Source organism: Aotus nancymaae, unplaced genomic scaffold (genome assembly GCF_030222135.1).
Source record: "Aotus nancymaae isolate 86718 unplaced genomic scaffold, 86718_ANA_hifiasm-v0.15.2.pri h1tg000008l, whole genome shotgun sequence".
Lineage (NCBI taxonomy): Eukaryota > Metazoa > Chordata > Mammalia > Primates > Aotidae > Aotus > Aotus nancymaae.
In genome coordinates, this window is record NW_026988419.1 from 49764961 (window position 1) to 49784516 (window position 19556).

Sequence of the window (19556 nt, forward strand, 5' to 3'; positions counted from 1 at the left end):
AAATTAGCCGGGCATGATGGCGGGTGCCTGTAATCCCAGCTACTTGGGAGGCTGAGGCAGGAGAATCATTTGAACCCAGGAGGCAGAGGTTGCAATGAGCCAAGATCATGCCACTGTACTCCAGCCTGGGTGACATAGCAAGACCCTGTTTCAAAATAAAAAAAGAAAAACGACATTTATATAATCCTTAGCACTCAAAAAATCAGTCTTCACCATCTGCAAAACCCATGGCTTCGGCAACTATTCTATTCCAACATGTATTCTGATTTTCTTGATGTTTTCTGACTACTAAAATGTCCCTGTATTTTACTTTCCTTAAAAGGAAAAGCGAAATGATGGCTATTTCTAAATGTAATAAGCTGTAACCTATTAGTATTTGTTGAAGACCAGCATATCTACCATGCATTAAGGACAGCTCCACCCCTGCCATCTAAATCCTACCTTGGCAGAGCTCATAAGCTCAGTCATATACACTAGAGCTAAGAAAGACTGACTCAGTTTAGAACTGACTAGAAAGAAAGTAAATGGAGGGGCAAATTATTAAGTGGTGTTACTAAGATAGAAGTAGAGTAACAGTACTGAGGAGGAAAGTCAAGGAGGGAAGGCGGAAGGAAGGAAGAAAGGAGAAAAGAAGATAGGGAAGAAGGAAGAAGGGAGAGATGTGTGCTGTGTGGGAGACTCTAGGCCCTAGTAAGGGTTTATTCAATATTCACTGTAGAAGGAATAGGGTCTGGAAATAGGGGTTGAATCCCAAAATCCAGTAACTTTCTTTTTTTTTTTTTTTGAGATGGAGTCTTGCTCTGTCACCAGGCTGGAGTGCAGTGGTGCGATCTCAGCTCACTGCAACCTCCGACTCCTGGGTTCAAACTATTCCCCTGCCTCAGCCTCCTGAGTGGGGCTACAGGTGCACCCTTCTGTCTCTACTAAGATACAAAAAAATAGGCTATTTTGTTTGTATCTTAGTAGAGACGGTATTCATCTTGTTGGTCAGGAGGGTCTCGATCTCCTGACCTCATGATCTGCCCGCCTTGGCCTCCCAAAGTGCTGGGATTACAGTCGTGAGCTACCGTGCCCGGCCATATTCAGTAACTTTCTAATTATGTCATTGATTTATTGCATTCCAAGGGCCGCAGCATGATTCTCATATGTGTTCTGTTCATTTCTACAAACTCAAGGCCCAGAACAGGGTAAATACTTTGTAAATATTTGTTGAACAAACAAATTCATTACTTTCACAAAGACAGGTCACATTATCTCTGTTATCCATGTTTTAAAACAGATGCAGAACTCTCCTCATCCATCATGGCATAACATGTGACTGAAGGTCCAGAGCAAGGGTGGAGCTGACCTGGCTTTTCAGGAATCTTGTACTGGGTAGGGTTGCTGAAAGCACCCTGGGCACCGCTCACAGGTCTGCCTATCCTTTGTAATTCAGGAGAAGCAAAGAGTGGACAATCTTGGAGTGAGAATTTTCAACGTAGCTGTGCAAATTCCTCCACTTTTTGTAGAAACCAGGATGATGGTCTCCTTAGTTATGAAGCATACTATTGGTCAGGCTGTCTCATCCAAAGGCAGAAATGGCCTCATTGATGGCCCCCAGAACTATTACTGTGTGGAAAAGATCTGTAGCCACTTCCCTAGATTTCCAGTGGAGGATGAACAATTACTAATTACCCATTTCCTTTGATGAGAAAATATAAGTAATAAGCTCAGATGGGATGGATGAGGGAAATATTGGGTTGTGTCTGGCTGAAGCTGAAGCTTTGTACATTGGATACCATGAAACCTGGCATGCTTGAACAGGCACCGTGCACCCATGTGACAAAGAGATGCGATACTTTTCTTTAGGGTGGGAAGAGATTCTTGGCAGAACAAATAATAATAATGATAGCTAACACTTATTGTGCTTTGCTATGTGCCAGGCACTGTTCTAAGGATTTACATGCATTAATACATTTAATCTTCACAACAACCTCATGGCATCTGGTAGTGTTATCACTGTCATTTTATAGGGAAGAAAACTGAGTCTGAGAAAGGGTAAGACACTTGCTTAAGTCACACAGAGACTTCTCTAATGTTGGGGAAGGGAAATGGAAGCAATTTCGTGAGTCCCAGCCTCAGAAAAAAAAAAATGGGGGGCTAAAATTCTAGCAGGCATCTGCTTCCATTCCAAAAGGAGTCAGAAGCTCACCCCTGGGAGTGTGACTTTGAGCAGTTTGCCAACTTTGTAACCTCCCATGTTGTCTATCCTCATCATTCTTCTCAATTTTCCTGTAAAAATTTTCTTTACCACATGTTAAGTGAAAAGAACTTGGGTGCTTATATCTGGGGACAGTGAATAGAACTTGGGACCAGGAAATAGGTTAGGGATGATGGCTGTGTCCCTAGGGTCCCACAGAGCACAGGTTTGGGTGTACATGGAGGTCTTGCAGATTAGCAGATAATTCCAGGAAATGCAGACTATTTAAATTGTGGAACAGACCCTAGTCCTTACTGAAGAAGGGTGTGGAACATCATTTTCTGAAGATGTTCAGATTTAGCTCCTAGCTCCTAGCTCCTAGGCTACATTGCCTAGATTTGTGTTTTTATGTTATCAATAAGAAGAAGGTGTATGTTCCTGCCCTGTGGCCTTAGCACCTCCCAGTCTCCGCCCATCCCTGCCAGCCACTCCCAACCTGGGTAGTTTGGCCTAACAGAAGCAGCTGCTTCCCCTAGACTTGCATCTGAAGTGTTGCTAAGACTAAGTTTAATGAAAAATAATGTAAATTTTTCTATTATTTTTATGGGTGAGCATTAGTTGTGCCAAGCTATTGTCCCGAAAACCAACAGAAGAGAATCATAAAGATTGAAACCCTGCATTTCCTTCTGAAAATTATGGGTGAATTAGAGTGAGATAATTATCAAATAAGTCTGGTATATGTAATTAATTTGATGTAACTGTATGTCTTGGTCTGCCCAGGGCTATAAAAACATGATGACCTTTCATTATGTTTTTTACTAGTCTTACGATGGTTTGAACAGTGTTGCTTCAAGGCAAGATAAAATTATATCTAAGATTACAACCAGTTTGATATTCTATTTCCATTATATTATAATTTATGATATAATTATAATAACATAATTATGTAATATTATAATGTTAATTATATGTTGCTGTGTATCTTAAGTCTAAGTCAGTTGGACCTGAGTTCTGCGAGCCAGTATTTATGAGCTATCTTTACAGCTCACCTTTCTAGGAATCTATTTAATAAGTTCATTTGATAAAAATATAACAAACAAATGTGTATGAGAACATATATAAAAGAAGAATATAAAAATATATATCATAAAATTTGTCCTTCAGAAAGTTTACTACTGCTATAATAAGACAATAAAGGTAGTAATAAAAAATCTTAATTTAATGGACAAGTGTGAAAAGTCGAATGAGTAAACATAAATGAAATTAATGGAAATTTTATAGACTATTATATAATAAAATGCTAAATAAGTCTAACAGACAATAAGTTCAATAAAGAAATTCAGGAACTGAGTTGACTTATCCTTGAACTTTTATTATTAAAATTACTTGTTTGACATTGTTAAAGCTAGAATCTTACCTAAGGTTTATACCATTTTCATAGGCACTATCTTACTTTAGCCTCAAAACAGCCTTTTGATACAGAATGAGAACGGACTATTATATCTAATTTACAGATGAGGACACCAGGGGTCAGAGACGTTCAATGATGTACCCAGGGTCAAGATGTTATATATTTGGTGGAGTTATGAATAACTTCCTAATGTTGCTGTTCCTTGATGTTAACGGTGAGTGAAGACTGTATTATGACTTAATTAAGACTATATCATGGCCTAATTAATGAATGACTCAGCCATTCATAAATTAATTCTTGCAAGTTATTTTTTGAATGCCTATAAGGTGCCTGGTTCTTTCATAGGCACAAGAACAAAATGAATGTATCACTGTCTTCATTCGAATTTACGTTCTAGGGGAAGAAAGTAAATGATAAAATAACTACATGAATTATGTAGAAGGTGATGAGAGTTATGGAGAACAATAAATCAGTGGAAGAGGAGAGACAAAGAGGGTCATGGGATTGGGCATTTACCTTTTCAAATAGGGTAGTCAGGGTAGGTTCCATTGAGAAGTTAACATTTAAGCAAAAACTTTAAAGAGGTATAGGAATGAGTTACATGGACATCTGGAGAAAGAGTACTGCAGACCGAGGGGTCAGCAAGGGAAAAATCAATGACTCAAGAGCATTCCCATTCCCAATGTGTTCAAAACACAGCAAGAAATATATATGGTAAAATGGAATGAATGAGGGGACGGGTAGTAGGGGACAAAGTCAGAGAAGAGAGGGAAGAGGTAGCTCATGTAGCATCTGTAGGCCATTGTAGATTTTGAAGTTTGCTTTAAGTGAAAGTAAAGGACATTGGAGGAGTCACATTAATCTAATTTGTGTTTTTAAAGTATCAATTTGACTTCTGTATTGAGATTAGTCTATAAGGAGCTGAAAGCGGAAACAGGGAGACTAGTTACAAGGCTACTGCAATAATCCAGACTTGAACCATAGAGCTAACATGAGTAATGAGAGATGGCCAGATGGTCAGATTTTTACATATTTTGAAGTTAGAGTTAAAAGGAAGAATGACTCCCAGGATTATAGCCAGAACAACTGAAAGGAAGGAACTATTGTAACTGAGATTGGAAAGATTGTTAGTGGGCCAGGTTTTAAATTTTTCATTATTTTGTTTTGAGGTGAAAGTGGTGGTGAAAGATCAGGAGCACAGTTTAGGGCATGTCAAATTTAAGATGTTTGTTAGATTTCCAAGTGGAAATGTGGTATAGAGTTCAGGGGCAAGATCTGGGCTAGAGACATAAATCTGGACATCATCAGTTTTTAGACGGAATATAAAGCTGTGAGATTGGATGAAGTCACCAAGGGAGTGAGTATAGAGAAAAGAAGTGTATCAAAGACTGAACTCTGAGGACTTCCAACATTAAGAAATTATGGAGATGAGGATTTGAGGATTATCTCCTAGGTATCCAAATGGTCTCCCATCACCGTCACCACCTCCATGACCACGTGACCATTATGTAATGTTGGTTATGTGAACTGGATCTGTCATAATTGTGTGTGTGTGTGTGTGTGTGTGTGTGTGTGTGTGTGTGTTTTGAGATGGAGTCTTGCTCTGTTGCCAGGCTGGAGTAGAGTGGTGCAATCTCGGCTCACTGAAATCTCTGCCTCCTGGGTTCAAGCAATTCTTTCGCCTCAGCCTCCTGTGTAGCTGGGACCACAGGCGCATGCCACCATGCCCGGCTAATTTTTGTATTTTTAGTAGAGATGGGGTTTCACCATGTTGGCCAGGATGGTCTCGATCTCTTGACCTTGTGATCTGCCCACCTCAGCCTCCCAAAGTGCTGGGATTATAGGCGTGAGCCACCGTACCCGGCCCATGATTGTGTTTCACAGAGAAAATTTACACTTGATCTCCTCATATATATGAGAGTGGTGAATTTTCTGGGTAGAGAAATTACTTAGCTGACTCTTGCACATAACAAGGCGGCTACCTCTTGTTCTACAACTATCACGTATTAGTTTGGAAAGTCTTTGCTCTGAATTAATATACCTCAAATAAAAAAGATACGGAAGGCAGTTCCAGAGAAAAAGAATATATTCTTATTTCAATTACAAATATGAATCATCTGCTATGTGAACAACACACTGCAAAGAATAGTGGGACATAAAGAGTTAGGATACGGCCCTCAACCTTGAAGCACCAGAAATTAATATATGCATATACCTTAAGGGTTAATATGATTAACCCTTAATATGATGTAGCTGTGATAAGTGCAGTCACTGAAGGCTGCCAAGGTTGGGGAAGAGTTCACAAAGATCATGCTAATATATCAGCTTGGCTGGAGCAGAGAGAGTGCATTGTTAAAAGAAAATCTCTAGACAAATTTAATTTAGCAGAGTTTATTTGAGCAATGATTCATGAATTGGACAGTATTCAGAACCAGGACTGAACCCTGAGGCCCACCAACATTAAGAAATCGTGGAGATGAGAATTTCCAGGAGGTTCAGAGAGCTTTACCCAACGGTGTGGAGCAATGTGGCAGGCAATATTTATAGACAGAAAAAGGAAATAATGCACAGAGACAGCTTGATTGGTTACAGCTTGGTATTTGCCTTATTTGGGCATGGTCTGATTAGTTGGCAGCCTGTAATTGGCTGAAGTTTGGCTACTATGATTAGCTGAGATTCAGCTACTTGCTACTACTCTCAGGTGTTAGCCTGCATTTGGTTTATATGCTGTTAGGTTGCAGTTTGCTACAGAGAAACAACGTAAGGAGGCAGAAACAAAGGAGGTGGCCTTGGCCAAATTTAGTTTAATTTAGCGGTATTGAGAAACAGCTTTAGGCTGGCTGAGAGAGAATAGAATGGGTTCTACGGAAGGAGCATAAACAGTCCAAGAGCAGAAAGACCCTTGGCATAGTGGTGGTACAGGGGAGAATGTTAGGGGTCTGAGGATCCTGGACCAACTCCCTACAGGGCTTTGATTAAAACTTCGAAGGGTCAGTCTCAGCCCCAGCCCACTTCTTATGCCTCTTTGAAGAAGCATGAGTTTGGGGAAGGCTGGACACCAAGACTCTAGCTACCTCCTAATGCTGGAGAGTGGGTCTCAGCCACCCCACTGACATTCTGGGTCCTCTCTGAAGCGCTATGAAGGGCACAGAGGGTGACTTCCGAGGGCTGCTTTATTTCTTCCCTTTACCTTGGATTTAACCTCAGTAGGAAAATGTGTTTGAGAAATTTTTAAAAAACATTATTTTTTATATCAAAATATTCTGAAAGGACAGAAGTTGCTAAGCTAAAAAAAAAAAGGCACATGCTCTATCTTTTCATTCACTCACTAGTTCTCATTCACTCATTCTTACAATCTACACTTATTGAACATCTGTAGCATATAAGGTACCACACTGAAGATAGAAGATAGAAGGAGTTCAGTCTCTCCTTTCTCTGGAGGTCCCTGACTTGTGCTCACATCATGTTATGTTATGGTTGGAACACTTCCTGCTATTACAGGATTCCTTCAGTGCGGCTTCACCAGCAGGAAATCTCTGCAGCTGCTGTGACCTCTGCCCAGGGCTTCACTCAGCCTCAGGGACTCACTCCACCCACTCAGCCTGCAGGGTGTGCTCAGCTTGCACCTGGGCTGGGATCCGGCATCCAAACAGGGACTCTGCCCTCAGCCTGCAGTTGGACCAGGTGTGCCACGAGTGACTTCTGCATTGGGCACCAGAGTCTAGATGAGGGGAATGCGGTGGCACCTGAAAACCCAGAGATACCAGCAACTGCAGAGCCCCAGTGGGTGTCACAGCTCTCACCCAGGAAGTGCTGAGGTCTGGGCCCCCAAGAAATGTTGTGAATTTTGTAGTCTGGCAAGCCAGCCAGGGGGGAATGGTGCCCAACTGCTTCGCTTCTTCATTACCACATCTAGGCAAACGGAGTGTGTTACAGGCTCTCCCTGCTGCCCGCAGCTCGGTGAACGGGGGTGTGTACTGCCCCGTGGTTTTTCCACTCCCTACCTTGGGGAGCAGGAGTGCACGTTACAGCTCTTTTCGCATCTGCCGTTTGGTGAGTTCCTGGTTCTTGTCTCACAAACAAGAGGAATGAGGTACGTGGATGCCGGAGAGTGAGCAAGGCAGAGAATTTTACTGAGCGACAGAAAGGCTCTTGACACGAGAGGGCACCTGAAGTGGGTAGCCCTCTGTGTGGGAGGAAACCCGAAAGCAGGCAGACATCTGTGAGGCTGAGTTCTGGGATTTTTATGGGTTCAGAATGGGGAACTGAGTGCTGATTGGTCCATGGGCAGGTCTGGAAAAAGCACCATTCCATTGGCTAAAAGGCATGGAGGAAGTTCTCACTCTGGTGGTGGACTCCACCCACAACTGGCAGCTCGGTTTTCAGGCTTCGGGCCATCTTTAGCTTGAACGTTGGGTTTAACTGGGAACCTATCCCTGCCTGCCTAGGAATTTGTCTGTCTCCTGTCACTATCACTGGTAGGACAAAAAAATCAATTGGGTATGTGTCCCATCACATTCATTTTTCATAACCTCAAAGAGTGGGTTCAGTTTTATGCAGCTACTCTCTGCTCCTGTGTGCCTCAAAGGAGAAAGTAATGACCAAACACTTTGCTAAGTAAGTTAAATTGTTCTTTTTATTGTAGTCAGTTACAGGGCTGAAATTGTCCATGTGCTCATTTTGAAGGATAATGATCTACAGAAAATCTTAGTGTTAAAGTTATTTAGCTATAATTTTATTCCAATAACAAGTGATGTGTTTCACTGAGCAGTAAAGGAGCATAAAGCATTTGGTGGAATAGGTCGTTTTAAGACTCTTCTAGTCGAAGCATTTGCTTTCATTATTAGCAGTGTTAGATTGTTTTCCAAAAGCCTTTTTTTGGAAAGACTAAGTTTGAACTTCAGAATGTATCTGAAATGTCATAATTGCTTTAACAGAAAAAGATAAACCCTATGACTGTTTTCATAAGTTTTAACATTCACTTTATGCCTTTGCAATCCAACAAAACTAAAAGGCAATGAATGAGCTCCAGAGCTTCTGGTGTAATTAATCTAAGTTTTTGTTTGTTTGCTTTCTGAATCTTTAGGGCGATAACTGCTACCTTATCCCTTTAGGACTAGGCAAATTCAGCAATACTGCCTTTGGCAAAAAGCTTACTTTTTCAAAGCTTGTAAATTCTAGAACATTTTCAAAATATTACACTAAAGAACCTTTAATTGGTAGCAATCAGGTTTCACTTAAGTTTAGCCATTTGATATTTTATGTCTATATGAAAAAAACTAGCCAACTATGCATCCACCGAAGGGCATTTATTCCATACACAAAAATATGCCATGTCAGACAAAATGGCAGTCCAGGAGAAATTGCAAGTTAACGTAATATTTAATGGGTTTTTGGGAAATACGTAATGTGAATAACTTATTACTGAATCTTAAATTTAGATTGGTAAATTAATCATACTGCAATGGAAAGTCTAAGTCTAGAGTTTTTTTTAATTAATTTACTTTAAATCAATCAAATAGGTACAAAATTTGTTGCTGGATATTCACAGAGTTTGAAGAGCTTTATAAATTAAACATCAAAGATCTTTTTATTTCAAATAGAATGTCTTTTTAGAGAGTTGTTTCTGCTCACTTAATTCAGTTTTTTTTTTTTTTTTTGAGACGGAGTTTCGCTCTTGTTACCCAGGCTGGAGTGCAATGGCACGATCTCGGCTCACCGCTACCTCCGCCTCCTGGGTTCAGGCAATTCTCCTGCCTCAGCCTCCTGAGTAGCTGGGATTACAGGCACGCGCCACTATGCCCAACTAATTTTTTGTATTTTTAGTAGAGACGGGGTTTCACCATGTTGACCAGGATGGTCTCGATCTCTTGACCTCGTGATCCATCCGCCTCGGCCTCCCAAAGTGCTGGGATTACAGGCTTAATTCAGTTTTAAAGCTCCTGTCTTCTCTTCCTATCAAGATATGCTTCATAAATAAAGGCTACAGGCAGATCTCAGCTATGATTAATTGCATCATTCACAAGTATAGACTGTCTCATTATTCCTAGAGGCCATAGTAATGAGACATGGAGTCTAATCCTAACCTTACAACGATTAATTTGTCAAATCAGGACCATCTGATCAGAGTTAGAAGGAAGAAGGTAGTGTTGATAAATAGCTGGTGAAACTGTCTGGGAAGGCTCTTTCTTTCTCCCTGTTTCTGCTGCAAACTAATTCCCAATCCTGAACAGTTTCTTTATATGTCTCCATGACCTGCTTTTTTTCTCCTTTCTCTTTCGACCCTAAATTATCACCAGTCAAGCAAGTAATATATACTTCTGATCAAATAATGATTTAAGCTACAAAAATTTCATTGAGAGTTGGTTTAGCATTGAAAATAGATTTTTTAAAATCCTAATACTATGTGCAAACAACCAGGTAGGTCAAAATTCAGTTGTATTCAGCTTAGCTTTTTTGTTAACTAGTCAAATTTATTTATTAGTATATAGATTCAATCATAGAAATGAGTAAATTGTTTGTCTTTTAAAAACTTAAAACATATATATAGTATTGACCTAAAAATAAGTAGAGACCATAAAAAGAACTGAGTATATAGATCCATATATATATATATATATGTAAGTATAGTGAGATAAAAAGGAGAAAGAGGGGAGAGAGAGGCCTTGGGTTTAGTGAGCAAATGGGGTTCAAAGGTCACAAGAGTGGAGGGCTTTTGCAACCTCTGGAACATTTGCAAATGTAAATCATTTCCAGACCATGTCCACTCTCAAGAACAAAGATTCATTTTGAAGTTTTTACTTTCAGTTTTTCTCTGCTCCTCTGGTATGTTCTCCTTTATTAGTTTAAGTTACATGCTCTGTTGCTTTTGTAGTGGCTACTCAAGGCACATTTTGAAGGACATATTTCACCTCACACGGTCTAATGTCAATAATTAGACAAGCAAATAATCCTTTCAAACAATGAAAGATTTTAGAATGCCTTAAGCTAATCACCACTCCCTTTGGGATTACATGTTATTGTTATTTAGTAAATACATATTTATGTGAGGACATGCTCTTTAAAAAAAAAAAAGAAAATGGGAGAAATCAGTTAATGATTGCCCAGATACAAATCTTCATAAACACTGTATAATACCAATTAATAATGGAAGTATATAGACATTTTTACCCCAAAGCATAATGATTTTGTAACCATTCCATATCACCAGGGAACATATTTAGGACTTAAGTCTTAGTTCACAGGCTCATGTGAACACGCTTGGAATTCATTACTTTTATCAGTGGGGAGTTGCAAATAAAACAAGCAGGAGAGTCTTGGTGACAGTATTACAAACCTGGAAGGACACATGGTGGATTACAAGCAGATTCACATTCAGCTCAGCAGTTTTCATGGACCTTGCCTCAGAATCTTAGATATTTTATGGCATTAACCACAGTACATATCAGATTCCCGAACAGTACTCATATTATAAAAATGTGTAATACACCTTTGGCCTTATAAAAACATACAGTATGTCAAAAGCAACTTTAGTCCTGGATTTTCTGGGGGATGTAGGGAAAAGAGGTTATTCAGCGCACCATCTGTTCTATCTTATATGTATGTCGTGCTTAATCTCCAGGGCATTTTTGTTTATAGAAAAACGAAGAACAGGTAATATGATACGAAAATTGGCTGGGGAGAGGTCATGGCACACACGAGAAAAAAATAATTGTGAGAGTTGAAGCCCTAGTAAACAGTATTTTATATTCTATATATTCTGTGACTTATTTGTTCTTTGTGATACTACTTACAAAAATAACCATTAGTGATCCAGCAATTCCACTCTGGCCATAACGGAACCAAAATCAGTATGTCATAGAAACGTCTGAACTACCATGTCCATTGCAGCATTATTTAGAACAGCCGAAATATGGAAACAACCGAAGTGCTCATCAACAGATGAATGGATTGAAAATGTGATATATATACAATGAAATACCATTCAGCCTTTTAAAAACGGGAAATTCTGTCATTTGCAACAACATGGATGGACCTACAGGACATTATATTAAGTGAAATAAGACAGGTACAGAGAGACGAATGCCGCATGATCTCCCTTGTATGTGGAACCTAAAAAAATGGAGCTCATCATAGTAGAGAGTACAATGGTGGTTACCAGAGACTGGGAAGGCGGCTGTAGATGGGAAAGGGGATCATTTGGTCAAAAGGTACAAAGTTTGGTGAGACAAGAGAAATAGGTTTTCGTGATCTATAACACTGCATGGTGACTGTTGTTAATAATGCATTGTATATTTTAAAATTGCTAAAAGAATGCATTCGAAATGTTCTCACCACAAATAAATATTTGAGGTGATAGCTATATTAATTAGCCTGATTTGATCACTCCTCAATGTATACCTATATCAAAACATCACATTGAACCCTAAACATATACAATTATTATTTGTCAATTAAAAATAAAACTCAGAAAAAGCAAACAATATTATTGTAAAGAATAGTACTTATCAAAGCATCTCTTTGGAATTGTGTCCTTTTTGGTGCTGTCTCCCCAAGAGGGCCTGCACAGAAGCCTCCTTACCATCCCCACTATAGAAGAACTAGACTCTAGGAGAACACAGAGTCCCTGAGGCCAACGGGATGAAATTAGATTCCTGGTAAATCTTGAAGGGGCCCAATAAACAAACACCTCTTTTACTAATCCAAACTAAAAATTAATTGAAACAAAAGTCTCAGCAGATTAACTGATGGATATTATTACTTATATAAAGTTGGTTGGAAAATGTGGCTTTAGATATGCAACTAACAGGTTTTGCTAATTTTTGACCTCAGAATTTATAAGAATTTTTTTTTTTTTTTGAGACGGAGTCTTGATGTTACCCAGTCTGGAGTGCAATGGCGTGATCTCAGCTCACTGTAACCTCTGCCTCTCGGGTTCAAGTGATTCTCCTGCGTCAGCCTCCCGAGCAGCTGGGATTACAGGCGCCCACCACCATGCTTGGCTAATTTTTTTTTTGTTTTTTTAAGTAGAGACAGGATTTCACTATGTTGGCCAGGCTGGTCTTAAACTCCAGACCTCCTGATCTGCCCGCCTCCACCTCCCAAAGTGCTGGGATTACAGGCAGGGATTACAGGTGTGAGCCACCCGCTGGGCCCCTGGATTCATAATAATTAAGTACCCAGTCATGGGTTTGCTGGACCACTGCAGGGCTCCTCTGCCGGCTGAGCCACCCCTAAAAGTGACCACATGGGGCACCTGAAAAGTGTCGCAGAGTTCCAAAGGAGAGAGGAAAGCCCAGATGCCTTTCTTCACTCAGATTTGCAGATCTGAAAAGTTGCTCCTCCATTCACGTTCCTCCCATGTTGTTTTTAGTACTGGGGAGGAGAGTGGACATTTTCTCCTCTCTGGAAATACATTCTTGTTTCCCCATTAACGTTAAGCTCCTCCCTAGCATCCTTCAATCTCGTTTGCTACACTTATTTATTTCCTTTGTCCTTTCCACATCTCTGTTTCCCTGTCTTGGGGTTCATACTGTATTGACCATGGGAATCCATCAAACATTTTTCTCTGCCCATTTTCTTAATAATTTATTTCAATCATATATAGTAACCATAGTGATATAATAGTAATATATCTTTATATTTACGGAAATTGTGTACTGCAGGCTGGGCGCAGTAGCTCATGCCTGTAATCCCAGCACTTTGGGAGACGGAGAGGGTGGATCACTTGAGGTCAGGAGTTTGAGACCAGCCTAGCCAACATGGTGAAACCCCATCTCTCTTAAAAATACAAAATTAGGTGGCCGTGGTGGCACGCACCTGTAATCCCAGTAAAGGAAATACGTAATTTATATATTTTTAGATCTATATGTGAAATGAAACAAATCTTCATTCTCCATATTCAGGAAAGAAAAAATAAATTGCATTTAGGTTGAAACATGGAATGTGTGAATACCTAAGGAACATTACATTTATTAAAAAGAATAAGTTCATTTATAAACAGATCCTAGAGTTAGTCATAGCTAGCTAGAAGCAACTAATTGGCAGTCTATTTGCATAATTTTTTCTTTCCTACATGTGATCGAACTCTTTTCTATGTAAAGTCGTTTCTTGACTGCTTTTAGTTCCTTTGTCATAGTCTTACTATGAACTAAGTGTAATAATTTTATAGTCTTCTGTTTGGTTTTTCTTAAATATTTACGTGAAATTTTAGCCTGTTGTTGGCTCTACCATGATCGTCAGAGAAAAACAGGCTCGAAAACAAAATGCTCAGCAGATGTAAAACACTGTAGAGTTCCCCACCGAATTGTCCACCAGAAATGATATTTTTAACACTAGGCAGCCCAATGGTTGATGTGGCAACAGGTGACAGAGAGTTCCTTGAAGCCTATAAAAAACCTGGCAATAGTGATCTTACAGATACTTGTAGTTAAAAATTGTTTATACCTAGAAAAGGAAAATGCAATTTTCTGCAAACTGCATGTCCATGGATAATGTGAGAGGAGAAACAAAAATAAAATGAAAATATAAACCTATAACCAGGTAAAATGAAACATCAAATGTGTCACCTGCAGGACAAATAATTATTTCAAATATACACATTTAGGCTGTTACTAAATGAAAAGTGACCAGATAAATATATGCCAACATTGACATACGTTGGTGAAGTGTAAGCAGTTTTTCAAAAGCAGTTTATAGGCACTATCAAAAATGCCAAGTTAATCGTATTCCATCTGCCAGTTCTTTTAAAGCCCTATCTCCCAACCTCCTTCCTTCCACATTAGGCTTATGGCCTTTCTGAAGAAAAGTGATGTATATGGCCAGGCTTGCAGGGTGGTGTCGTCCAAACCCTTTGAAAAGTATTCTTTCATTCTACGTAACTTAATTTTTAAAAAATCAAGTTCAGGAATTTACCAACCTCTACACTAGAACATTCTTCACATCTGGTGTAAATCTTTGCTGTAACGTAAACAACGTCGTAACGTAGTTTTTCCTCAGTTAATGTATAGGACTGACCTGTTTATAGCTCTTTCCATCTTGTAAAGAAAACTTATTAGAGTTTAAGTTTTATGATGGCCCAGACCCTGCTTTGTTTATTGCGTTATCTCAACAACCTAAAATTGTCTGCTAATTAGAAGGTGAGCAATAAATGTTCAATGAATGAATTGGGTGAATTGTCTTTTTCAGAATAGCAATATTATTTTAAACCTTCCTCAGAGATTATATTTCACTTCCTTCCCCAGAGAGGCTTCATAGTTTCCTCTGTATCCTGTCCACTTTGGTCCTATTAGACACAGTATTCTAGACCTTAATAGTTGTATTTTCATTGTGTTAATCACCATGATTATCATCATCAGCAACATTAACATAAAACAATGTAAATGGACTCCAGTGGACGTTCCACTCCAATGACCTCTTGGGAGACTTTTGAATGTTTTCATTCAAAGCAGATTATGTTTTACTTACAAATTAAATTTGTTCTAGTTTCAAAACTGGGAAAAAGGGAATCTAAGAAAAGAGATGCTATTTCTTACTCTTGCAAAATATTTAAAGAATTCAATTTGTTTTTGTCTGGCAATTACTAGTGATATGTCAACAATGGAAGTTCTATAAAGAGAGGAGATGAAGAATTTATAGATACTGTGTACTGCAGGCCAGGCACGGTGTCTCATGCCTGTAATCCCAGCACTTTGGGAGGCAGAGGAGGTGGAATACTTGAGGTCAGGAGGTTGAGACCAGCCCAGATGACATGGTGAGACCCCGTCTCTCCTAAAAATACAAAATTAGCTGAGCGTGGTGGCCCGCGCCTGTAATCCCAGTTACTCAGGAGGCCAAAGCAGGAGAATCACTTGAACTCAGGAGACAGAAGTTGCAGTGAGCTGAGATTATGCCACCACACTCTAGCCTAGGCAACAAAGTGAGACTCTGAATCAAAAAAAACAAAACAAAAAAAGAAAAAAGAAAAGAAATTGTGTATGGCTTTCAAAGTGCAAAAGAAACTGCAAATCAAAAGCACAATGAAATGCCACTTTACATCCACTAGGATGGCTATAATAAAAAAGACTATATAAATGTTTTATCTATAAGTGTTGACAAGGATGTAGAGAAGTTGGAACTTTTATATGTTGCTAGTAGGACTACAAAATGGCAGAGTCACTTTGAAAACAGTTCGAGAGTTCCTAAAAATGTTAAGGCAGAGTCACCACATGATCCAGCAATTTTACTCCTAGGTGTATGCCCAAGAGAAATGAAAGTACGTATTAATGCAAAAACTTGTACACAAATGTTCATGCCAGCATTATTCATAATAGCAATAAAAGTAGAAACAATCCAAATGTCTATCAATTAATAAATGGACAAGCAAAATGAGATATATCCATTGAGTAGAATTTATTTAGCAATAAAAAAAAATTGAGACTGGCACATGCTACAACACAGATGAACCTAAAAGCACTATGTAAAGTGAAAGAAGCTGGTTACAAAGACCACAGATCATATGAGTCTATTTATATAAGTAGGCATGTGTATGTCCAGAATAGGCAAATCCGTAGAGATAGATTAATGGCTATCTAGGGCTGGAGGTACTGGGGAGAAATGGGAGTGACTGCTAATGAGTATGAGGTTTGATTTTGGGGATGATAAAAATGTTCTAAAATTGTTTGTGGTGATGGGTGCACAACTATGTGAATAAATTAAGAACCGCTGAATCATATACTTTAAAAGATTAAACTTTATGGAAATCAAATTGTGTCTCAATACAGCTGTTATAAAAAAAGATATCTGAGGGATTGGCAGCAATTTAGTAGGTGAGGTATTTATATTAAAACATGCCAGACTTTTTCTTTTTCTCTCTCTCTTTTTTTTTTTTTTAGTAGAGATGGGGTTTCATCGTGTTAGCCAAGATGGTCTCGATCTCCTGACCTCATGATCCGCCTGCCTTGGCCTCCCAAAGTGCTGGGATTACAGGCGTGAGCCACCGCGCCCGGCCAAAACATGCCAGACTTTTTCTAGTGGGCACTAGGTCAAGATTGGAGGAGTAAATTTCCATGCAGAGACAACGCAGTGCTGTGACGGAGAGCACAGAATTTGCAGAGGGACTGTATGGATTTTAATCCTGACATGACCTCTTACTAAGTTAAGGATTGTGGGAAAATTATTCTGTGGCCTACTGTCCTCATTCACCAAATGGGAATAATGATAATGGTATTATGTTTTAGAGTTGTGGTGATTAAATATAAGCTTTAACAGGGCCTGGTACGTAATAAATTATAGTAAATGTTATTAGATTGGTGCAAAAATAATTGCGGTTTTTTTCCATTACTTTTACTGCAATTACTTTTGCACCAACCTAAATATATAAGTATTTGCTATTATTATATAGGCTACCAATCTCAAGCATAACCCTCTGGAGCTGACTGAATTTCAACTCTGTTTCCAAATGAGTGAGTAATCACATGAAAAAAGGAGCCAAAATTTTAGTAAGAAAAAAATGGGTATCTAAGGAGTTGATTACAGAGAGACAATAAAATACAGAGGAATAAAATATTTGTATTTGCCTTCTCATGCAGCTACATTTTAAGAATTAGTATCTTGTATCTGTGAAATGTGATTCATTATACCCCAAGAAAAAGGCAAGACATCAGCACTCACCTTTTGAGACTTATAATTAGGAAACTCTCTAGCTACTAAATTAACTCCTGAGTTACTAAGGTTGTTAGCATTGAGTGGATCCCACTCTTCTGGCCTGACTTATGTTATGATAAGTCAGTTCTCTGTGATGGAAGAATGGACAGAAAGATTGAAAGAGTATTCGCCAGAGGTGGAGTTACTAGCCAGTGATGGGAAGAGTGAGACAGCTGAGAGCCACCTTGAGGGTCACGGTCTCAGTTTGGAAAATAGCTTGGAGGAAAAATTGCACAGGATGGTTAATGTTCTTGGGTTAGCAAAAGGAGCAGCAGGTGGAGATTCCCAGGTGGGGCCATTACTGATTGGTGATCTAGTGGTACTAAACCTATTCGCAGGGAAGGTTCTGTGAGCACTGGGAGGATCCATCTTAAGATGTAGGTCTTTTACTATAGCTGATTTATTTTGAAATGTCTCACTTTGCCCCTAAAAATCTTTCAATAGGCATTTCTAACATTCTGATTAGCATTTATTCTTCAAAACTAAGGACAAAATTTTAGACTTAAAAAAATGCATTGGATTTCGTACTTTATGTGGTTGCCAAGTTGGCAGCTTAGTTTTCTCATTATTTTTATATCAATGAAAAAGACTGATTCACCTTCCAGGTTAAACATAAGGTGTATGACTCACATTTAAAAAATCACAGATGTATGAGGATTAACCTGGTTATTGCTTCTTTTTGTTTTGTTTTTGGGGTTTTTCTTGAGATGGAGGCTTGCTCTGTCGCCCAGGCTGGAGTGCAGTGGCGTAGTCTTGGCTCACTGCAACATCTGCCTCCTGGGTTCAAGAGATTCTCCTGCCTCAATTTCCCAAGCAGCTGGGATTACATGTGCACGTCACCATGCCCGGCTAACTTGTGTATTTTTATAGAGACAGACTTCACCATGTTGGCCGGGCTGGTCTCCAACTCCTGACCTCACGTAATCTGCCTGCCTTGGCCTCCCAAAGTGCTGGGATTACAGGCGTGAGCCACCGTGCCCAGCCTTTTGCTTTGTTGGATTTATAGTCTTGTGAGGGATCATTTTAAGACCGGTTTCTAACTTGGCCTTGGTCACAATTAGTTATGTGTCTACATTGTAACTGAAGCATAAAACTCATTTGGAATGACCTGAATGCTACTTGGTCGCTCCTCTGTTACCATAAGAAGAAATGAGCAATAATGTAAGGCTTTAAAAATTATGACAATACAAAAGATGTAGCAAAACATATAGGTCTATTCTAGAGTAAAATGGTAGAAAGGGTGTTTTAGAAATTATCTGTAATTATGTCTTGTCAAAGGGAGATTAGAAACAAATTCAGAATCATCTGGGTTTCACCTGATATGGGGAGAGCCTACAGTGTGGGGTTCTTTTGCATGTGCCCCCACTTCCCGTTCCAGACCCTGAAAACTTTTTGGACTGCCTGAAGAGTCTAGATGATTGTAAGGTATTACATAAACTGAATACCATTATGTTAATTATCATATATATTTATACAGGCATTTTCTGTTTCCAGGTATATAAGAAAAGCACACACAGACATGTGGAAAAACGTATTTTGTTCTGCTTTTTCACTATTGAGCTAATGATATGTGAAAAGGAATATACATGATATTTAATTATAAACAGGAAAAGATGTTCAATATCATTAGTCATTAGAAATTTGCAAATTAAGACCACAATGACTTATCAATACATGTATTAATGCATAGATATGTATTAATACATATATATCAGAATGGCTAAAATAAAAATAATAAAACATCAAAAAAAAAGAAAAGAAAAACACACACTACCAACAGAGGAGAATGGTGTAAACAGAACTCAAACTAGCAAGCACAGTTAACTGCTATATTAGTCCATTCTCACACTGCTATGAAGAAATATCTAAAGCTAGGTAATTTTCATTTGTTTACTTATTTTTGTTTATATGAATTTTTTTAAATAAAGAAATAACTAAAATGTAAGTTTTTTTATTATACTTTAAGTCTGGGATACATGTGCAGAATGTGCAGGTTTGCTACATATGTATACACGTGCCATGGTGGTTTGCTGCACACATCAGCCCATCATCTACATTAGGTATTTCTCCAAATGCTATCCCTCCCTTAGCCCTCAACTCCCGACAGGCCCTGGTGTGTGATATTCTCCTTATGGCTTTGGTGTTTTAGTCACGATGTCTTTGCCCATGCCTATGTCCTGAATGGTATTGCCTAGGTTTTCTTCTAGGGTTTTTTTGGTTTTAGGTCTTACATTTAAGTCTTTAATCCATCCTGAGTTAATTTTTGTATAAGGTGTTAATTTT

General features: G+C 38.9%; 1 protein-coding gene across 1 annotated transcript in view; it reads left to right on the top strand.

Moving 5' to 3' along the window:
* Window positions 1-7300: 7300 nt before the first annotated feature.
* The window catches only part of FRZB (frizzled related protein), a 56817-nt gene continuing 44561 nt past the window's right edge, over window positions 7301-19556 (top strand). The window contains exon 1 of the mRNA XM_021668887.2: window positions 7301-7643. Within this exon, the coding sequence (XP_021524562.2) occupies window positions 7316-7643 (328 nt within the window). The 5' untranslated portion in view covers window positions 7301-7315. The remainder of the gene's footprint in view (window positions 7644-19556) is intronic.